General features: G+C 62.6%; 1 protein-coding gene across 12 annotated transcripts in view; it reads right to left on the reverse strand.

The window, feature by feature from the left end:
* Window positions 1-16,601, reverse strand: part of SHANK2 (SH3 and multiple ankyrin repeat domains 2) — a 453,117-nt gene that overhangs the window by 12,524 nt on the left and 423,992 nt on the right. For 6 of the 12 annotated variants that reach the window (XM_059150585.1, XM_059150583.1, XM_059150584.1 and 3 more), the window contains 6 exons: window positions 15,437-15,572; window positions 14,801-14,881; window positions 6,901-7,031; window positions 5,618-5,729; window positions 4,739-4,759; window positions 1,006-3,415 (listed from right to left, as the gene is read on the reverse strand). In XM_059150585.1, the coding sequence (XP_059006568.1) occupies window positions 1,006-3,415; window positions 4,739-4,759; window positions 5,618-5,729; window positions 6,901-7,031; window positions 14,801-14,881; window positions 15,437-15,572 (2,891 nt within the window). Of the gene's footprint in view, window positions 1-1,005; window positions 3,416-4,738; window positions 4,760-5,617; window positions 5,730-6,900; window positions 7,032-13,089; window positions 13,111-14,500; window positions 14,510-14,800; window positions 14,882-15,436; window positions 15,573-16,601 lie in introns of all 12 variants that reach the window. The other 6 variants (XM_059150606.1, XM_059150615.1, XM_059150587.1 and 3 more) reach the window with 5 other exon arrangements.

A 16,601-nucleotide genomic window follows, 5' to 3' on the forward strand; every position in this document is an offset into this window, starting at 1 on the left:
GCTCTCAGCGCAACCACAGGGGGTGCCGCTGGTTAATGGGGTGAGACATTTGAGGCAAATGCCTGTCCGGCGGGAGCATGAAGAGAGACTCGGTGGTCACAGCAACGAGACCTGGAGCGGACAGAGGCGCGGGGCAGGGAGGCGCGGGGCAGGGCACGGAGCGCGTCCCGGGAGGAAAGCCCAGCACAGGGAGGCTCTGGGTGAGCGAACGGCTCTGGTGAGAATCACCCCCGAGCTCTAGGCAGAGCGCGAGGGGCCTGCCGTAGGGCACGGCCTGCCTCCTCAGAGCCTTCTGGCTCCGTTTAGACGTGACCCCTCACCCCCCAACCCCCACCTGTGGTAGCAGCACCTTGAACGCTGCGTGAACCATGAATGGTCGCCCTGGGGAGACGGGGACGCCCTCTTCCGTGATGCCGGCTTGAGGGCAGGGCTGGTGGGGGTGGGGGGGGCATTCTCCTCTGAGCCCACTTGTGAAGCCACCACCTGGCACCTTCCCCAGCTCTCCAACCCGTCTGATGGGAGGAAGCGAGAAGGATCCACGCACACGTAACCACACGCGCAGGCCGCCGCCCCACGCGCTCTCCTTTGGCAAGGCTGTTCCCTGCCGCCAGCTGGCGGAGCTCGGTTCGAGCGTCTGCGAGGCTCCGGAATGACCTCGCAGAGGGTCCTGGCAAAGCTCTGGAGGACGTGGAACCACAGGGACCAGAGCTCCTCTTGGGGAGCCGTGGTGGGACTGGCCCTGTGTGGCTGCATTTTAATACAGGTCTTGACTCGGGGAGTGCCGCGTCCTGCCGGGATGGCCGAGGTGTGTGCTCTGCCGTGCTGGACTCCGGGCGGGTGGGGTGGACGGTGCGTAACAGGTGCGGCCAGCACAAGGCCTGATGGATTCCCTGCTTCACGTCCACTCTGGCTGCTCCCCGAGGGCCTTTCCTGGTCGGCCCTGACTGGACGAGACAGGAAAGCCGGCACGGGGCAGTCTGCGTCTAAGCCAGTTGTGGGACTTACCTTGGAGCAAGGCTGGCAGGCTTGGTTCCTGTGGGCGAATCCAGTCCTTCCCCCGGCTTTGCCGATTTCTCTCGGTTCATTTGCTGCAGGATTGAGTTCAGTTCACTGATCACGTTTGCCTTTGGGCCTGAGCGAATCGGGCTTCTGACCTCGGACACGTCCCCCCACAACTTGGAGGTCCTTGGTGGCGTGACCTTTGTGGCCCCAGGCTGGGCGCTGCCCGGCGGCGGCGGGGGTGCCGGGGGAGGGATGCCGAAGCTATCCACGTCCTCCTCTACTAGCGCGTCCTGATAAAGTGCATTGCTTTTGGGAATTATGGGCTTCACTTTTGGCTTCGGAGGTACTGGAGGCTTGTCCACCGTAAATGCTTGCCCGTCTGCATAGACTGTGCAGGTGTCCACGTTCTCCCCGCCTTCGGAGGACAGGGTGGACATGCTGGACACCGTGGAGATGGTGCTGGTTGTCTCGAGATGGTGGTCGCTGCTGCTCCGGCTGTCCACCTCCTCGATCCCAGAGTCCGTGACCACGTCAAAGTTCTCGGGGGGCGGCAGGAAGGAGGCGGGCAGGCAGTTGGAAAGGCCAGCCGGCTTCTTACTGTCTGCACAGTTGGCTGGTTGGCTGGGGTTCAACGAAGGGGACGGGGAGGCGTCCTGTTTCTTCTGCTTGACCAGGTCCGTGAGAGCAGGGACAGAAGCGATGCGGTCATCGGGGATATCAAAACTATTTGCGAATTCCAGGGGGGGAGGCAATGGCTCTGTAAAAATGAAATCCTCGTCCAGATCCACGGATGCCAGAGGGGGAGGAGGGATGCGGAATGGCAAAATCACCGCCTCTTCCACAGAGCCCGCGGCCACAATGGTCCTGCCAGGCACGGCGGCGGCGGGCTCGGGGCTGGCGGAGATCTGTAAAGCACCTTCGGTTTCGGGAGCGCCTTCTGGCCCCTCGGGCAGCGAGTGGTCTGGCGTGGCCTCCACGTCGGCTTTCTCGTCCTGTTCCCGCAGCAGGTGGTCGGTGGCGGCTGCGTCCACAGTGTGGACCATCAGCAGGCCGGCCGACCTCTGCTGGGACGTGTCCACGATGTTGACGAGCGCGAGCTTCTTGTCCTCGCCCTTGTGGTCCTTGCCCAGCTCCGCCTCGAACTTGCTCTCGGTCTCCTGCCGCCTCAGGGGTCCCCGTGTGTTCTGCCTGGTGACCGGAGGGAAGCCTGCTTCCACGCTGGGCCGCATTTTGGTATCGATGTAGAGAGGTTTGTGGAGGTCGGCCTTGGGGGCCTCCCCCTTGGGACCCTGTTGAGACTCCTTCATGGCTCGGTCCCTTGCAGACAGCGCCAGGGCCAGCGGGGAGCTGGGGTCCAGCAGCCGGCCCGTGAGCGGGTGGACGTAATTCTCGGGGCTGGCTGCACTGCTGCTCTTGGGGGGCACTGCGGGGCTGCCCTCGGGACCCTTGGCTTTGGATGTGGAATTCAGCGGCCTGCCGGCCTCCCCCTGAGCTGCAGCCTCACCACCACCCACAAAGTGGTTCTCGGGCTCCCTGGGCAGTGCCACCGGCGTGGGCAACGACAGCGGCTCGGCGCCATCCTCCTCGCTGAAGCCGACCTCTTCGGGGAAGTCGGAGGGGTGAGCCCGGGCAGCGGGCGGCCCCAGCCCAACGTCTTCGTCCCCCAGGTCTGTGGACAGGAAGGCCGGGGAGTTCCTCCTGGCTTCCAGCCGCTTCTCCCGGTCGCGGACGGCCCCGGCGATGGCGGCAGCGAAGGGGCTGCTGACGGTCAGGCTGTCGTCAGGCCGCAGCTGGCCCGGCGGCTCGGGCGCCTGTGGGTCGATCTCCGTGCTGCTGCCCTGGCTGCTCTTCCCGCTGCTGCTGGTGGACGGCTCCTTCACGATGATGGTCGGGATGGGGATGGAGCACGTCTTCTCGGGGCTGTCCTCCACATTGGACTGCTTCACCAGCATGCCCTTCCGCCGAGCGGGCTTGGCGGGGACGTACACGGCTTTGCTCGCGATCCTTCCCACCTCCGAGTACGGGTTTTCTGGCATCTGGCCTCTCTTGGCGCGGAAGTTGGCCTGGGCGGCGGCGCTGCGGCTGTAGAGGTCGTCGGAGTCCAAGGAGTAGCGGTCCAGCTCCCGCCGGTAGTACAGCCCCTTGTCCCTCATCACCGTGGCCACTGTGTCCGAGCGAGCCGCGGGGGACACCTTGGCAGCGGGGTTCTGATTGAATGCTGGCTTGATGGTCCCGTAGACTCTTGGGGTTGGGGACTTGGGGCAGTTGTAGGTGGTGGGGGATGGGGGTGGGGGGGATGGGGGCACAGACTGCGGTGGGGGCGGGATGTCCTCGGAGGTGTCTGGCATGGACAGGCTTCTGGTGAACTTCAGCATCGGAGGGGCCAGAAACTGCCGCTCTTCCTCCGTTATTCCTGCAGGGAGAAGGCAGGCTCAGTTTGCAGCCATGGCCGGGCTCCCCACCAAGCTCCTAGGTTTGTGCTACGCATACGTCTGCACACCACAACGAACCACGGTGCACACGTGTTCACGGAGCACAGCACAAGCCACACGTCAAGCGCTTACGTGGCCCAGCCGAGCCCCCCAAGGAAAAGACAGGAAACCGGGAAAGAAAAGAAAACAAGAGAAAGGTGCTGGGAGGCGTTGAGTGCGTGCTGTTGAGGTGTTCTGTGTGCGGCGCCCAGAGCAGCCGCGGGGAGGGATGCGCGCGGCGGGGCAGGTACCCAGGGCCACAAGCCGCGTGCCAGCACGTGGGTGCACGTGAACACGCAGGGGCTGGGCTGGGGCGGGAAGCATCTGTCCCATTGGGCTTGGCCAGGCCCGTGTGACGTGGATGGTGCTGCTGCTGAGGGGCCCCAAAACTGGCCCTGACCAAGTGACAGGAGCCCGCTTGTCACCTGGGGCCTTGAGGGCATTGGGGGTCCCTTAGGAGGACAGCTGTGAGGCAGAGAAGGCCTTTCTGGCTCTTTGACACACCTGTGAGGGGAGGGGGTCCGGAGTCCTCTCTAACTCAAGACCCCAGCCCCAGCCAGGAGCCGCTTCTGGAGCAAACCCTGGGCCACTGGCCTCAGGAGCCCCTCTGGGTCATCCTAAGACCCTCTGTGCTGGGCTGAGGGGCCAGGAACTTTCCACCGTCACCGCTAACCCGGGTCAGCATTCGGCAGACGTGGCAGCAAGTCAGGGTGCCCCCAGGACCTGACGTAGTGGAGCAGCACCTGTTGGGTACGAGTGTGCCGGGGGGCCTGCTGTGGTGCCGGCGGGCATCTGGCCTCATTGGGTCTGGCTTCTCTGTGCGGGTCAACTGGGCAGGGCTTACAGACTCTCTCCCACGGTCTGAGACAGTGAAACATCAACAGAACGCACTCGCGGAGACGGGAAGGGACACACACACACACAGATGGGAGGGACTTGGGTCTCACGCTGGCGGCATGCAGGTGCTCAAAGAGGTAACAGAATGAATTACTTCACATAAAAAAAAATCTTCTAGGACAAACTACAATAATTTATTCCAATGAACTTTTCCATTCGATAAGGGTATTCCCAATTTAACGTACTCCTGTGGGAGGGTGTTTTGGCATCGGACAGACGGATCGCTAAAAGGCCTTCTTGACCATTTGCTACACATGGGTTGCCTGACAGTGGTGTTCCCAAGGAGTAATAATTTAAGAATACGCCTTATAGAGTAAGTGTAGGGGTTGCATTCAGATCACAGATTCCAAACTGTAAGGTTCACTGACCTGATAGAAAGATTCTGCTGTCTGACAGGAGGAAATCAATTGTTATTAACCAGGTACAGAGCCAGGGACATAACACGGCATCTGTGCTACTCGGCGGTGGCCCTGTGCACCTGGGAGGGTGAGTTTTAGGAGCCAGATGCCACCACGGTCACTACTGGATCACTGCCTGTGAGCCACCGCACCCTGGGGACAAAGGAGCCAGGGCCCCAAACAACAGCTCAGGGGTACTCCCAGAAACCACCCCATGGCGTCCCCAAGGGCTGGCCTGGGATGGCCACGTCCACTGGTGTCCAGCAGTAGCAGCTCCTTTGAGAATTTACATGGTAAAGACAGTGCTGGACTGTCTCACAAAGGGGCTGCCTGGCAGGGTCACAGTCACCTGGCCTGGAAGCATCAGTAGGTGTCACTGGGACATTAACAAGGAGGTAGGTGGCTTTCTATGACACAGGTACACTGGTTTATCCAAGTTCTAGAACCCGGCCCCCCCACCCCCGGAAGTGTTCCATCGAGCTCGCCCCGAGAAACGTGGCGGTTTCGTTCCAGACAACGCAGGGAACGTGAGGATTGCACTGAGCAGGGCCCCTCCGCCTGCCGCTGACCCCGGTGGGATGAGGGAGGGGGCTTCCCAGACCACCCCAGTCTGCCCCCTGCCTCCCTCCTGACATGGGCCCCTTCACCCTGCTGGTGTTAGCACAGATCGTGCATTTGCAAGGCTGGACTTTGTTCCAGCAGGTAGAAGGGTTCCAGTCTGCTGGGGCGTTCGGAGGGCCCTGGTGAGTGGCCCTGGGGGTGGCCTGGGGGTCGGCTCTGCCCTGGGGGCTCCCAGGGCTTCTCTGAGAGCCAAGGGGAACCTCTGTGAGTGTAGGCTGCGCTTCTTACCTATTGATTTCTGCCTTCGCATCGTACCTCGGGGGAGGCCCAGAAACGGGCCTTTCGGGCTCCCGGGAACCGTGGGCGTCATTACAGCAATCCCCTGTCGTTCGTACACGGACTGCAAACCAGAGAACCCAGAGTGAGGGGGGCCCCTCCCAGCTCCGCCCATGGCAGCCGGGCCCAGAGGGTGTCATAGCAGCCCCGGGCAGTGGGCAGCTGTCGTCTGGCTTCGTGTGCCGCTCCCAGCAGCAGGCTGCGTCCAGCGGAGGCTGATGAGATGCACCAGCTTCAGGGACCCCGGAGAGACTCTCCCTGAACACCGCCCATCGGCTCCTGCTCTCTAAGTGCCAGCGTGCTCCGTGGAGCCGTGGTCTGGCCAACCAGCCCGAGAGAAGGGGCCCGGGCTGATGCTGCGTAGAGCAGAATGCACACAGTGGCGGCCAGCGCAGGAGCTCGGTCTTTCTCCACAGCACGGGAGGGGCGGCCAGGGGCTGGTGTGACTGAGCTAGCTGCTGGGCTGCCCGGGCACAGAGGCTGCAGCAGCTGGGCCGGCGCAGCAGGCAGCTAGGGCTTACCTCCTTCACTTGGGAGCAGGTGCCTGAGCAGCTCCCAGCCCACCTGCCCTTTACCCGTCTGTACAGGGCTGCCTCCAGCCCACGGCATCGGAAGGCGACTCTGAGCCTGGGGGTAATGGCTGTGGGCTCTTGCAAATCTTGTGCTCAGGGCCCCAGAAGGTCTTCCTACCCACCGCGCCCCCCCCCCCCCCCCCGGGGGCATCTGCCTGGCTTTCTGGAGCCCAAGACCAGGCTGGAGAGCATTGGGGCCGGGGGAGGGGGAGGGGGTGGCACTTGAGACACAGCCGAGGCTGCAAACAAGGTCGGCAGCAAGGATGGGGCGCGTCCTGCGGGACGGCTCGTCCTGCATGGGGAGGTCGCCTGGAACTCCTGGGAGTGCCCCCGTGGGGTTCTGGAGATGATGGGGGTGCCGGGGTGAGCATGTCCGCTGTCCTCACTAGCAGTTGCTGCTGTTTGAGTGTGCGCCGTGCAAGGCTGTCCTATCCGGTGAGTGGTGTTTGCGGGTGACGGTCTAAGACGAGACTAGGGGAAAGCGAGTGACTCACTGTGAGTTGGGTTCTGAGAAGGCACTAAGGGGCTGTGACTGGGACACTCGGACCTGCCACGAGGCACGGAGGCCGAGTACAGGTGGCCGAGTCCGGGAGACACCGAGGAGCGCCCTGTCCACACAGCCCAGAGCGCATGAGCGCCATCCCCCGGGGCATGGCCACTCACGTTCATGTCTGAGACGGACGGGAAGCACCGGCTGGTGGGCCGCTGCTTGATGGTGGCCACCCTGGACTCCATGGCCACGTTATCAGCAGCGCGGGATGGCTTGGAGGCCGGGACTATCTCCTCGGGTTTATCTGCGATGGAAATGGTGGTGGGAACAGCAGTCAGTGGGGAGCCCCTGAAACAACCAGGCCTGCCTCTGGCAAGGTGCCCTGCACACGTGCGCAGCCGTTTCCCTGCTCCGGCCTTGACCATGCAAGCAGGTGCACAGCGCCCCGGCGTGGGGCACGCACGCGTCGGTCTGCCTCATGCACACACACCGTCACCCCAGGGAGGCGCACACAGACTGGACGCAGCCGCAGTCCCTGGGGCCCCTACACTCCCTGAAAGTCACATCTTCACTGGAGCCGCCTGGATTCGTGCCGATGGGACTTACTCTTGACCGTGTGAACTAAACCAGTGTCAGGAATCTTGTTAAGAGCTCGGAGGCAAGGCTGCTTTGTAGCAAGATGCAGTTGCTGGGGTGTAAGCCCTACGGCCCAGGGCTGGAGGCAGTGGGTGCAGCCAGGTAGGCCATGTAGCCAGGCGGGCCACGCTGGCGGGCTTGGGGGGCTGGCTCTGGGGGCGGCTCAGGGGTTGCTCGGGGGGCCGGCTCAGGGGCTGCTTGGGGGGCCGGCTCCGGAGGCCGAGCCCTTGCTGCTTGGGCAAGACCCGATTTCCCAAGAGTACCACATGCTCATTTCTTTGTGAAAAAGAAAGTAAAGCATTAGTTACAAGTGATTTTTACAAATTAAAAGCTTAAGAAAACTATAAACTAAAAAATTTTTGACTGTTTTGGTTAAACTTGTAAGCTTCAGATTTGAAAACATTCCAGAATTGCCCTGACGCCCAGTTTTATCTGGAGGCTGCCTGAGACGTGCAGAGCAAGTGTCTTCAGTGGGGCCCACCCCAGCCACCCTTCCAGGAAGATTGTGGCCATGTTAGCACGAAGCCAGTGTGAGGGGCGCCTGGTGGGAATAGCCTGTTTTGAACCTGGTTAGGCACAGCACTCTCCTTGCTCCCCCAAGGCTAGCAAGGCCACAGTCTGAGGCCTCCTAGCCTCCTCAACCTTTTTGGTGGCCTCGTGATGCCCCACAAAGTGCATACCATCGCAAAGACCCAGGCCCCTGGGGCCTTGCCCCCGCCTTGAGCTGTGAGGTCAGCACGTGAGTGTTGGAGCAGACGGGATCTCTGGGCGTCAAGTCATTCCCATTGGGTGGGACAGCTACTCGTAATGGGGACTTCCCAGAGGAGCTAGCCCCCTGGAAAACTTCCCCAGAACCCCAACATTTTCAGAGCCCCAGACCAGGGAGTGGGTATGTAGGGGGGGGGTACCTGGGGGCCTGGCAGGCAGCCACCAGGGCCAGCCCAGCCACCCAGAGCACACACGGGTGAGACTCCGACATCTGCGGGTAGCTGCTCACAAGGCTCCTGACTCCGGAGCTGTGTCCTGACTCCGGAGCTGTGTCCTGGGTTAGCACCTTGTGGCCCTGGGGTCAAACCCTGCCTGCTGCTCTCGGTGCATGCAGGCTGTTCACATTTTTAAGAGGCTGTGAAAAGGAGGGGCAGGAGAATGTGCCAGAGAGTCTGGGGCCTGCAAAGCATGAACCTCTCACTGTCTGGAAGACGCCTGTGCCTGGCCAGGACCCTGCCCCAGGTCACCTGCCACTGAGCCACGAGCCCAGGGTTCAGGCAGAGGGGCCTCAGGGAGGTCCCCTTGCCCACGACACACACAGACTCACGCCTGCGTCTCCCGTGTGAAGACCCGCTCCTTCCCTCTGTCCTGCCCTGTGGTCTGGGCAGGCCTGCCGAGGGCATTTCCTGCTCCGCGTGGGTGCTGGGGACGCTGGTAAGCCTTGGTCCTTTAGGGAGTTGGTCAGAGACACCCACACGTCTGGGTCATTCTGTCCCCAGCCCACCTTCCTCCTCATGGCTCCTGGAGCTGTCCTGGCCTCACCAGTGCTCAGGGCCACCGAAATGCCACTCCTCCCCTGCCCCCCACAGCTGCTACCCCTTCTCCTTTCTCTCCTGCCCTCCTCCCTCTGCTGTGCTGTGCACACCCCACAATCTTGGAAAGCTGCTTCCTTCCGGAAGCTGTCCGCACTCTGGTCTGGGGCAGGACTCCTTCTGCGGCTGGGCTCTAACTCGCTTCTGCGGCCTGTCAGCCGGGCTGCGCGCCCTTGACCACGGCTCGGGCCGCTCACGGTCAGTGGTCTGGTGGTGCTTGGTTAGCCTCCTTGATCCTCGTGGCCTGTGCCTGGAAGCCGGCCCTCGTGATGGCTGTCGGTTTGCTTCCGTTCAGGTGCAGGGATTCGGGTGTCCTCGGAGCTGCGAGCCCGTCTGTGGGTCTCGCCTTCACCGTAGCCCACACAGCTCACTGAGGCTCCCTCTTGGACCTCTGGAACCTGGAGCCCCACAGTCCTCCTGTGGGCAGCCCCGCAGGTGGGGCACTGGCGGTGCGTCTGGCTGCATCGAGCAGGGAGCCTGGGGCAGGGCGCTGTCCTGGGATGCAGAGCTAACCGGCAGAACCTTGGCGAGCCTCCTGTTTCTAGCTCTTGCTTTGGTTTGAACTCCCTTTTCCCCACATGCTGCGGGTCCCCTGTGCGGTATTGGGGTGCCACCAGGGATCTTCACATGCCCCAAATATGCAGGTGGCAGACTGATCGTGAAGCTTCCGGGCACATGGCAGTCACCCTAAAAAATAAGTCTTGGATGCTGGGCACGTCAAGGTGAGGCCAGGCCCATGTTAAGAATCGTCCCTGGTGGAAATTCTGAATGCCTCACTTCTAACCCTAATGAGAACCTGGAACAATCCGGACCTGAGGTGCTGAAGGTCATGCAGGTAAAAGCCAGCGACCAGGTGGTGGGGGCTGGAGCTCTAGCTGGGGTCATCCAGCCTCTGTGCCCCCACCTTTGGCCAGGGGTGCCGAGCCCTGGTGGGCAGTGGACATGTAGGATCGCCATCATGGTCTGCCTGGTCGAGCTGCTAGTGGTCAGGGCCCTGTGCGCACCACACTCAGCCGCGACGAGGGCCACCTTGAGCAGATAGCCTCGTCTGTGTGGCGAGCCGGGCCCTCCTCCCTCCGCCCAGGTGTCCTCTGGAGCCAGCACAGCAGAGCACGTGGGCTTGTCAGGGCAAGGCTGGGAGTCACTGCTGCTTCGGCAAGAGCCACTTAGCGTGGCTTGTGACTCGCGCAGACATGCTTCCCCGGGGGGCCTGGGTCCCCTCCTGGCTCCGGTCTCCGAGGGAGCTGCCCGCCGGCTCAGGACCCGACTTGGGACCACTCGGCCCCGCGTCTCTGGAGGCTTCTCTACCAGGCCACAAGCCAGGGCTGTGAGGCTCAGGATTAATGTGTTTCAGTGACAAAAGCTGGGGGGTTTGGGTCTCTATTCAGGGGCTCCAGATGAAAAGGATTAGTGAGTCCAGCCCCCTGCTGTCCTAAAATGAGATACTCTGGCTGAAAACAGTCCTGCAGACACATCTGAAAACTGGCAAATCTTAGAAAACTGGCTGGGGGAGTGCTGATGAGGTGCTGTACTATAACCTTCTAAGCACGTTTGTGGTCTTAGAGGACGGGGAGATGCTCACTGTCCATCAAGGGCAAGCTGCCCGGCGAGGGGATGAGCGTGCTCTGGGGGGAGGGGCGGGTTTGGCAGCACAGTGACGAGGGCGCCGTGGGAACCAGAGCAGGGAGGGCCAGAGCATCAGGGGTCCCTGCCACCTCGCCCTGGAGCACACTCTTAAGCGCAGGCAGGCTTTACCACGAGTCACCCCGTGGGCCCTGAGCCCTTCCACTGCAGAAGCCCACGCCCCACGAGCTAGACCTCGGGTGAGACCCTGGGCAGGAGCCCGTCTACAAGAGGAAATGCAGACCCCACCAGCCCGAGGCTGACAGCAGCCGCGGCCAGCTGGACCCCCTCGGGCTCAGTTTCCTCAGGAGGTGTAGAGGCGTGGGGAGGGCCGCTCTGACCCCAGCTGGGCTGTTCCTGGCCCAAGGGCCCCCAGGCATCTTTTGCCTTCCAAGGGATGGGTCTGTGGGTGCAGCCAGAGGTGCCGGTGGGTTGAGAGGCCACGGTGAGGCCAGTCCCACCATCCAGCCTGGCTCTCACCCGGAGCTGCTTGGGGCTGGGGACTCTCCTGGTGGCCCGTTCACCCTTGTTCCCACAATCACGCTGTCTGGGGACTCGGGCAGGTCCTGGAAACACTGGAGGACAAAAGCAAGGGGTTCTTGAGACGAGGAGCTGGGAACAGCAGGCGTCAGCCTGGAGGGGCTGGGGGCTTCTCATAGCTGTGACAGTTTCCTAGAACTGCTGTGCCCAGTTCAGGACCAAAAGTTTATTCTCCATCAGTCTGGAAGCCAGAATCCCTAAATCAAGGTGTCGGCAGGATGGTTCCTCCTGGAGGCTCGGGGACGATCCTTCTCTCCTCTTCCAGGTCCCGGGGCTCCGAGTGTTCGTTCCTGGCCCCTCCGAGCTCGGCCTCTGCGGCCTCCTGTGTGCGTCTCTCTGCCTCTCCTTTGAGGTCACAGTCCAGTATGGCCTCATCATGACTACATCTGCAAAGGGCCTGCTTCCAGATAGGGTCCCTTTCCTGGGTTCTAGCTGGATGTGGATTTGGGGGACAGTATTCAACCAGTGTGATGTAAAGGCCTGGCTTTCCCCTGATGCACACGGCCCCTCTGGAGGCTGGAGAATGCTTCTCAGGAGGTGAGCCCAATCTCCCACAAGAGTGTAGTGGGGCAGGAGCTTCTCTACATGCCCACCGAAGTTTGATGCTCCCGGCTGCGTGAGGCTGGACTGTCCGTGGGCACGGGCCCCCAGAGCTCTGCACTGCTCCCCACAGTGCCCTGGGAGCGGGGTGGGCCATGGCCGCTGGGCCCTTTGGGGTCTTGTGCGCACACTTGCCTCCTGCTCTGGCCAGGGTCAGGAAATAGGGGGCGGGGCACTCAGTCTCGAATTGCATCCAGTCTTCTCTGCTCTGGAAAGCAAGGTGGGTCCCTTGCCTGTCCTCGGTGTTGATTCTCCTCTGGGCCATGCTGGCCGTAGGACCGTGACTTGTCTTTTCCACAGTGTGGAGTGTCTGGCTGCTGGAGGAGAAGAGCAAAGTGGATGGGGCCTGGAGGGTGCAGAGGACTTCCTCGGCCGGCTCTGCCACGCAGTGTGGCTCCTGGGAGCCGGGGGCCTTCTTTAGGATGGTGTGGCAGACAGCAAGTGATGGCCTGCACCGAAGGGGCGCTCGGGGACAGATGCAGTCCCAGGATGCTTTCTGTGTCCTGGGCACCTGCCGCACGGCTGACACGGTGACCCTGGGAGTTTCCAGGGCAGCCTCTGGGGGCGGGGGGTGGAGGCCGGAGAGGGGAGAAAGGCGGCGCTCTGTCTTGGCACTCCAGGACCTGCGATCCTGCCCCCAGATGCTGCCCTGTTGGATTCTCAGACACACCCCTTGATTCCAGCCTTCAGAATACGGCCCTGTGCCTTTGCCTCAGTGCCTAGGGCCATGTGACAGGGTCCACTCTGCACCCTCCCCCACCCCCAAAAGCAGTTTTGAAATTACTCTGCTTTTAGTTGTTGGGGTGGTTGTCTCTAGCAGCCATGTGAGAAACACCCCAGAACGTGGATGCTGGGGAAGGAGGGGCCCGAGTCCATCGGGGCCCTCGTGGGGCAGGTGTCTCTGCTGTTCACAGCACGGTGACCGTGCCCCACCCCACGCCTGTTGGCTCCCTCCTCTTGCCAGCTCAAACACAGCATGGTGTGGCCCTCTGGGAGAGCCAGGGGCTCTGCTGGCCTGCTTTCGGCTGCTTGCGGTGAGAGGCCGTGGCCTGGACACAGCATAGAGGCTGCTGGCCGGTAGGGCAGGCCCAGCCGTGACAACCCGAGGGTCCCACGGCCTTCCCAGTGATGATGGTGAGGACACAGCTCTGGGAGGACGTACAACACGCGGAGGGGCGAGGAGCCACAATGGGAGAAGCAAAGCAGACAGGACAGACTGCAACAGGACAGGGTCCGGAGCTGGGCCCCTCCGCGGCCCCGGCACAGGGAGGACACAACGCGAGGTCACGGCAGTCTAAACTCCACGCCAACAGCCACAGAGGGGTTCTTGTCCACAGGGTATGCGGGTGGGGGCTGGGGACAGACACCGGGCTCGCCCCTTACCCTTCTTCTTCCGGATGGAGGCTTGCAAACAGAAAGCGGAGCATGAGTCTGGAGACGGCGGCGCTCCCCGGGGGCCTGGCTCGGGGGCGCCTGACCCTCACCTGCAGCTCACTGGGGTTAGACTCGGAAGGCCGGGGTTTCTGGAGAGCTCGATTCATGGCTTCCCCAGGAACCCGGGGATGGGGTGACCTTCCCCACCTGACACGTCCAGCTGGTAAACCTGCTTCCTAGCCACGGATGAGGCACTGTCTCGGGGCATACTTTACACTGAGCTCCCTGCCCTCTGCCCGCACTGTGCCAGTGAGGCATGTGAGTGAGCACGGAAGCCGACTTCTGGAGCCCCACGACCCCGCATGGGGGAGACACGGGCCATGAGACACTGGGGCCCCTTGGAGGAGGTGGGGCGGCACGTGCTGTCTGGCTGTAACGGACAGGCAGCGGTTCTGCTGGCACCCCTGCCCCGGGGCAGGCCAGCTGTGTGGGGATGGTCGGGCTTTCCCGGCCGGCTTGGCTTGGAAGGACAGGATGTGGTCAGAAAGGGGGCCAGGAGAAGCAGGGCTTGTGGGGGCCGCCCGTTCCTGGCGGAGGTGGGCAGCACCATGGCAGGGGTGCTCGTTTCTGGAAGGCTAGGCCTCAGTGACTGCTGAGAGGTGATGGCTGGGAGGCAGCCAGGGCCGGGGAAGGACCGTCTGGCTGCAGTACTGCACCCAGTGTGGACGGGGGAGACCCCCCCCGCCCCGAGAATGCTCCAAAGAAGAAGGGCTGCTCTGTCCTTCCTGGGAGGGAGGGTCCCGAATGTCCTCCATGAAGGCTGGGATCAGGTGGGACTGGTGTCCAGTTCAACACCAGTGAGGGGTGCTCAGATGTCACCCCGCTGGGTCTGCCAGGCCTGAGGGGCACGTCCCGTGCGCAGATGCTCCCTCTAGCACCTAGCGAGGGCCTCTCCGCATTCTCTGCAGAGTGAGCCTGTCAGCCCACTCGCCAGTTCCATGTGGTCAGAGCCAGCCTCCTTCCAAATGTGTCCCTGGGCTCCATGGTGACGCCCAAGCATGACATTTAGCCAGCATCCAGGCAGCCCACACCGGCTCCAGGGTCCTCCCTCCCCCAGCAGCCACCAGTGCTACTGGACTCAGGGCCCACGACGTTCTGCATGCCCGTCCCTGTCTATCCGGCGGGGACAATCGCTACAGCCTTCCTGTTCTTTGCAGACCTTCTAGAAGACGCCAGGAGCTCCCTACCCCCGGTGCAGCTTGCCAAGCCTGTCCGCCCCACCACTGTCTACGTCAAACCCTGGGGACGGAGCTTTCTGACCCAGCCGTGCACAGAGCACCAGCAAGGCAGAGTTCGGTTGGGGCTGGTGGGGGAAGCCTAGATACGGGAGCTGTTTAGGCAACACTGTAGAGCAGCTTACCTTTGTCCACTAGTGAGAGGCCCAAAAATTCAAAACAAAACAATGTTAGATGAGCCGAAAAGAGGAAAAGGCGGAACTAGTAACCACCCCCAAAGCCAGCAGGATTCCCACGGAGATGCCAATGTGGGAGCCGCCCACATACAGGAACCCGATGCCATTCCTGGGTTTCAGGGGCAGAGACCAGGGCAAGCAAGCGAGCAAAGGCCATGCATGGCCTGAGGCTGCGCGGAGGCCGGTCCCACTGCGTCCCAGGTGCTGGCGACAGCGCGGGGCGGGGCGGGCCAGACGGGCGACTCTTACCGAGCTCCTCCAGCTCCGAGGTCATGGACTTGGAGCGCAGGGTGAGGGCCGTGGTTGGAGCACGCTTGGGAGGCGGGGGAGCTTGAGGGGCAGACGGGAGAGACAGAGATGTGAGGACCAGGCCAGGCTGTTGCCTGCCCCTCCCCCACGCTTCCTGCACAGTCTGGGAGCCGGCGGCCCTGAGCCTGCAGGGAAGGTGGGCAGGCGGGCGTCCCGCCGAGGCTGGGGAGCAGCAGCGGTCACGCAGCGAGGCTCCACTTGGGCCGGGACCACCTGCCCTCCCTGAGCGAGAAATCCGCGGGGGGGAGGCCGGTTCAGCTCTGTCTGCGCTGTGCCTGCCAGTGACTAACGGGACTGACAGTTCCAGCAGCCTCGCAGCCCCTCCCTGGCTGCCACCCCCTCATCACGGCAAGGCCGTGGGCTTCGTATGTGTGCGGACGCCCCCCAGGCCCTCGCTGCTGAGCACGGCCGTGCGTGCTGCCACCTGTGTCCGGACGCAAGCCCACAGGCACCTCCCTTTGCGGCTGCTTCCCCTCCTCCGAGAGGGCTGGCCCCCCAGCGGGAGGAGGTGTGGGGGGCACCTGAGTGTGTCCAAGCACAGGAGGCTGGAGCGCAGGGGCAGGGCAGGGCGGGCACCTTTCTTCCTGGCAGTGTCGTCCGGGTCGAGATTCCTGGTCACCGTGACCACCTTGAGCACGAGGTGGTTCCCTCCCTGGCGGATCATGTTCACGACTTGCCGGTGGCCGACCTTGACAACGTTCTCGTTGTTCACCTGCGGGAAGACAGGGGCTGTGGGTCTGGAGCCGTGGGGGCTGAAGGGAACAGCACCCACCCCTGGGCAGCAATAGCCCTGCCTCCGGACCGACGGACGGACGGACGGTCAGCAGACTCACAGCGTGAAGCCACTGTGGCTTTGGAATCAAAGCCGTGGGGGTTGCAGGCCCCCTGACCGTGGCTTGGATGGGGGCATCGCGCCGTGCGGGGCAGTTCCCAGCTGCCGGCGGCTACGACAGACTCCGGTCTCCCCCGAGGGCACTGAGGTGCTCACTCTGGGCAGGGCTGGGACGAAATTCCTGGCCGCCAGACAGATTTCCAGGGTCCAGGGTGTGGCCCTACAGCTTTCCATTTTCACACTTAAGGGGAAACACTAATTGTTTCTCACATATTTGGGGAACACACAAAATGGCCCATCTCCTCCAGGTGCTCCCTCCTCCCTCCTCAGTTACCAGGGGGGCTGGAAAAGGCGTAAAAGCTTGGCTGACAAGGCACTGAGGGCTCCAGGTCCCTGCCCTGCTTATCCAGGGATCCAAGATGAGGCCCCCATCGTGGCCACTCAGGTGTTTGCTGACCTCCTGCCCGAGGCCCGTCTCTCTCTTTTTTTTTTCTTTTTTTAAAGATTTTATTTTTATTTATTTGACAGAGATCACAAGCAGGCAGAGAGGCAGACAGAGAGAGAGAGGAGGAAGCAGGCTCCCTGCTGAGCAGAGAGCCCGATGCAGGACTCGATCCCAGGACCCTGAGATCATGACCTGAGCCGAAGGCAGCGGCCCAACCCACTGAGCCACCCAGGTGCCCCCCGAGGCCTGTCTCTTGACCTCCCTCTGTCCCCATGGCATCAGCAGGCAGAGGCACGACTGCACCTCCCAGAGCTAGGTCCCACGGCAGACCTGCTTTGTCTGCTCCCACCACTGCCCCGGGGCGGGTACGAAGACAGGCCGGACCACGGCCAGTACAGAGGGAGGGAGATCTCAGGTGTTGGGGCTGCACACCCCCGGCCTGGTGAACTGGCCCTGTCCTGAGG

Source organism: Mustela lutreola, chromosome 1 (assembly GCF_030435805.1).
Source record: "Mustela lutreola isolate mMusLut2 chromosome 1, mMusLut2.pri, whole genome shotgun sequence".
In the NCBI taxonomy this organism is placed as follows: domain Eukaryota; kingdom Metazoa; phylum Chordata; class Mammalia; order Carnivora; family Mustelidae; genus Mustela; species Mustela lutreola.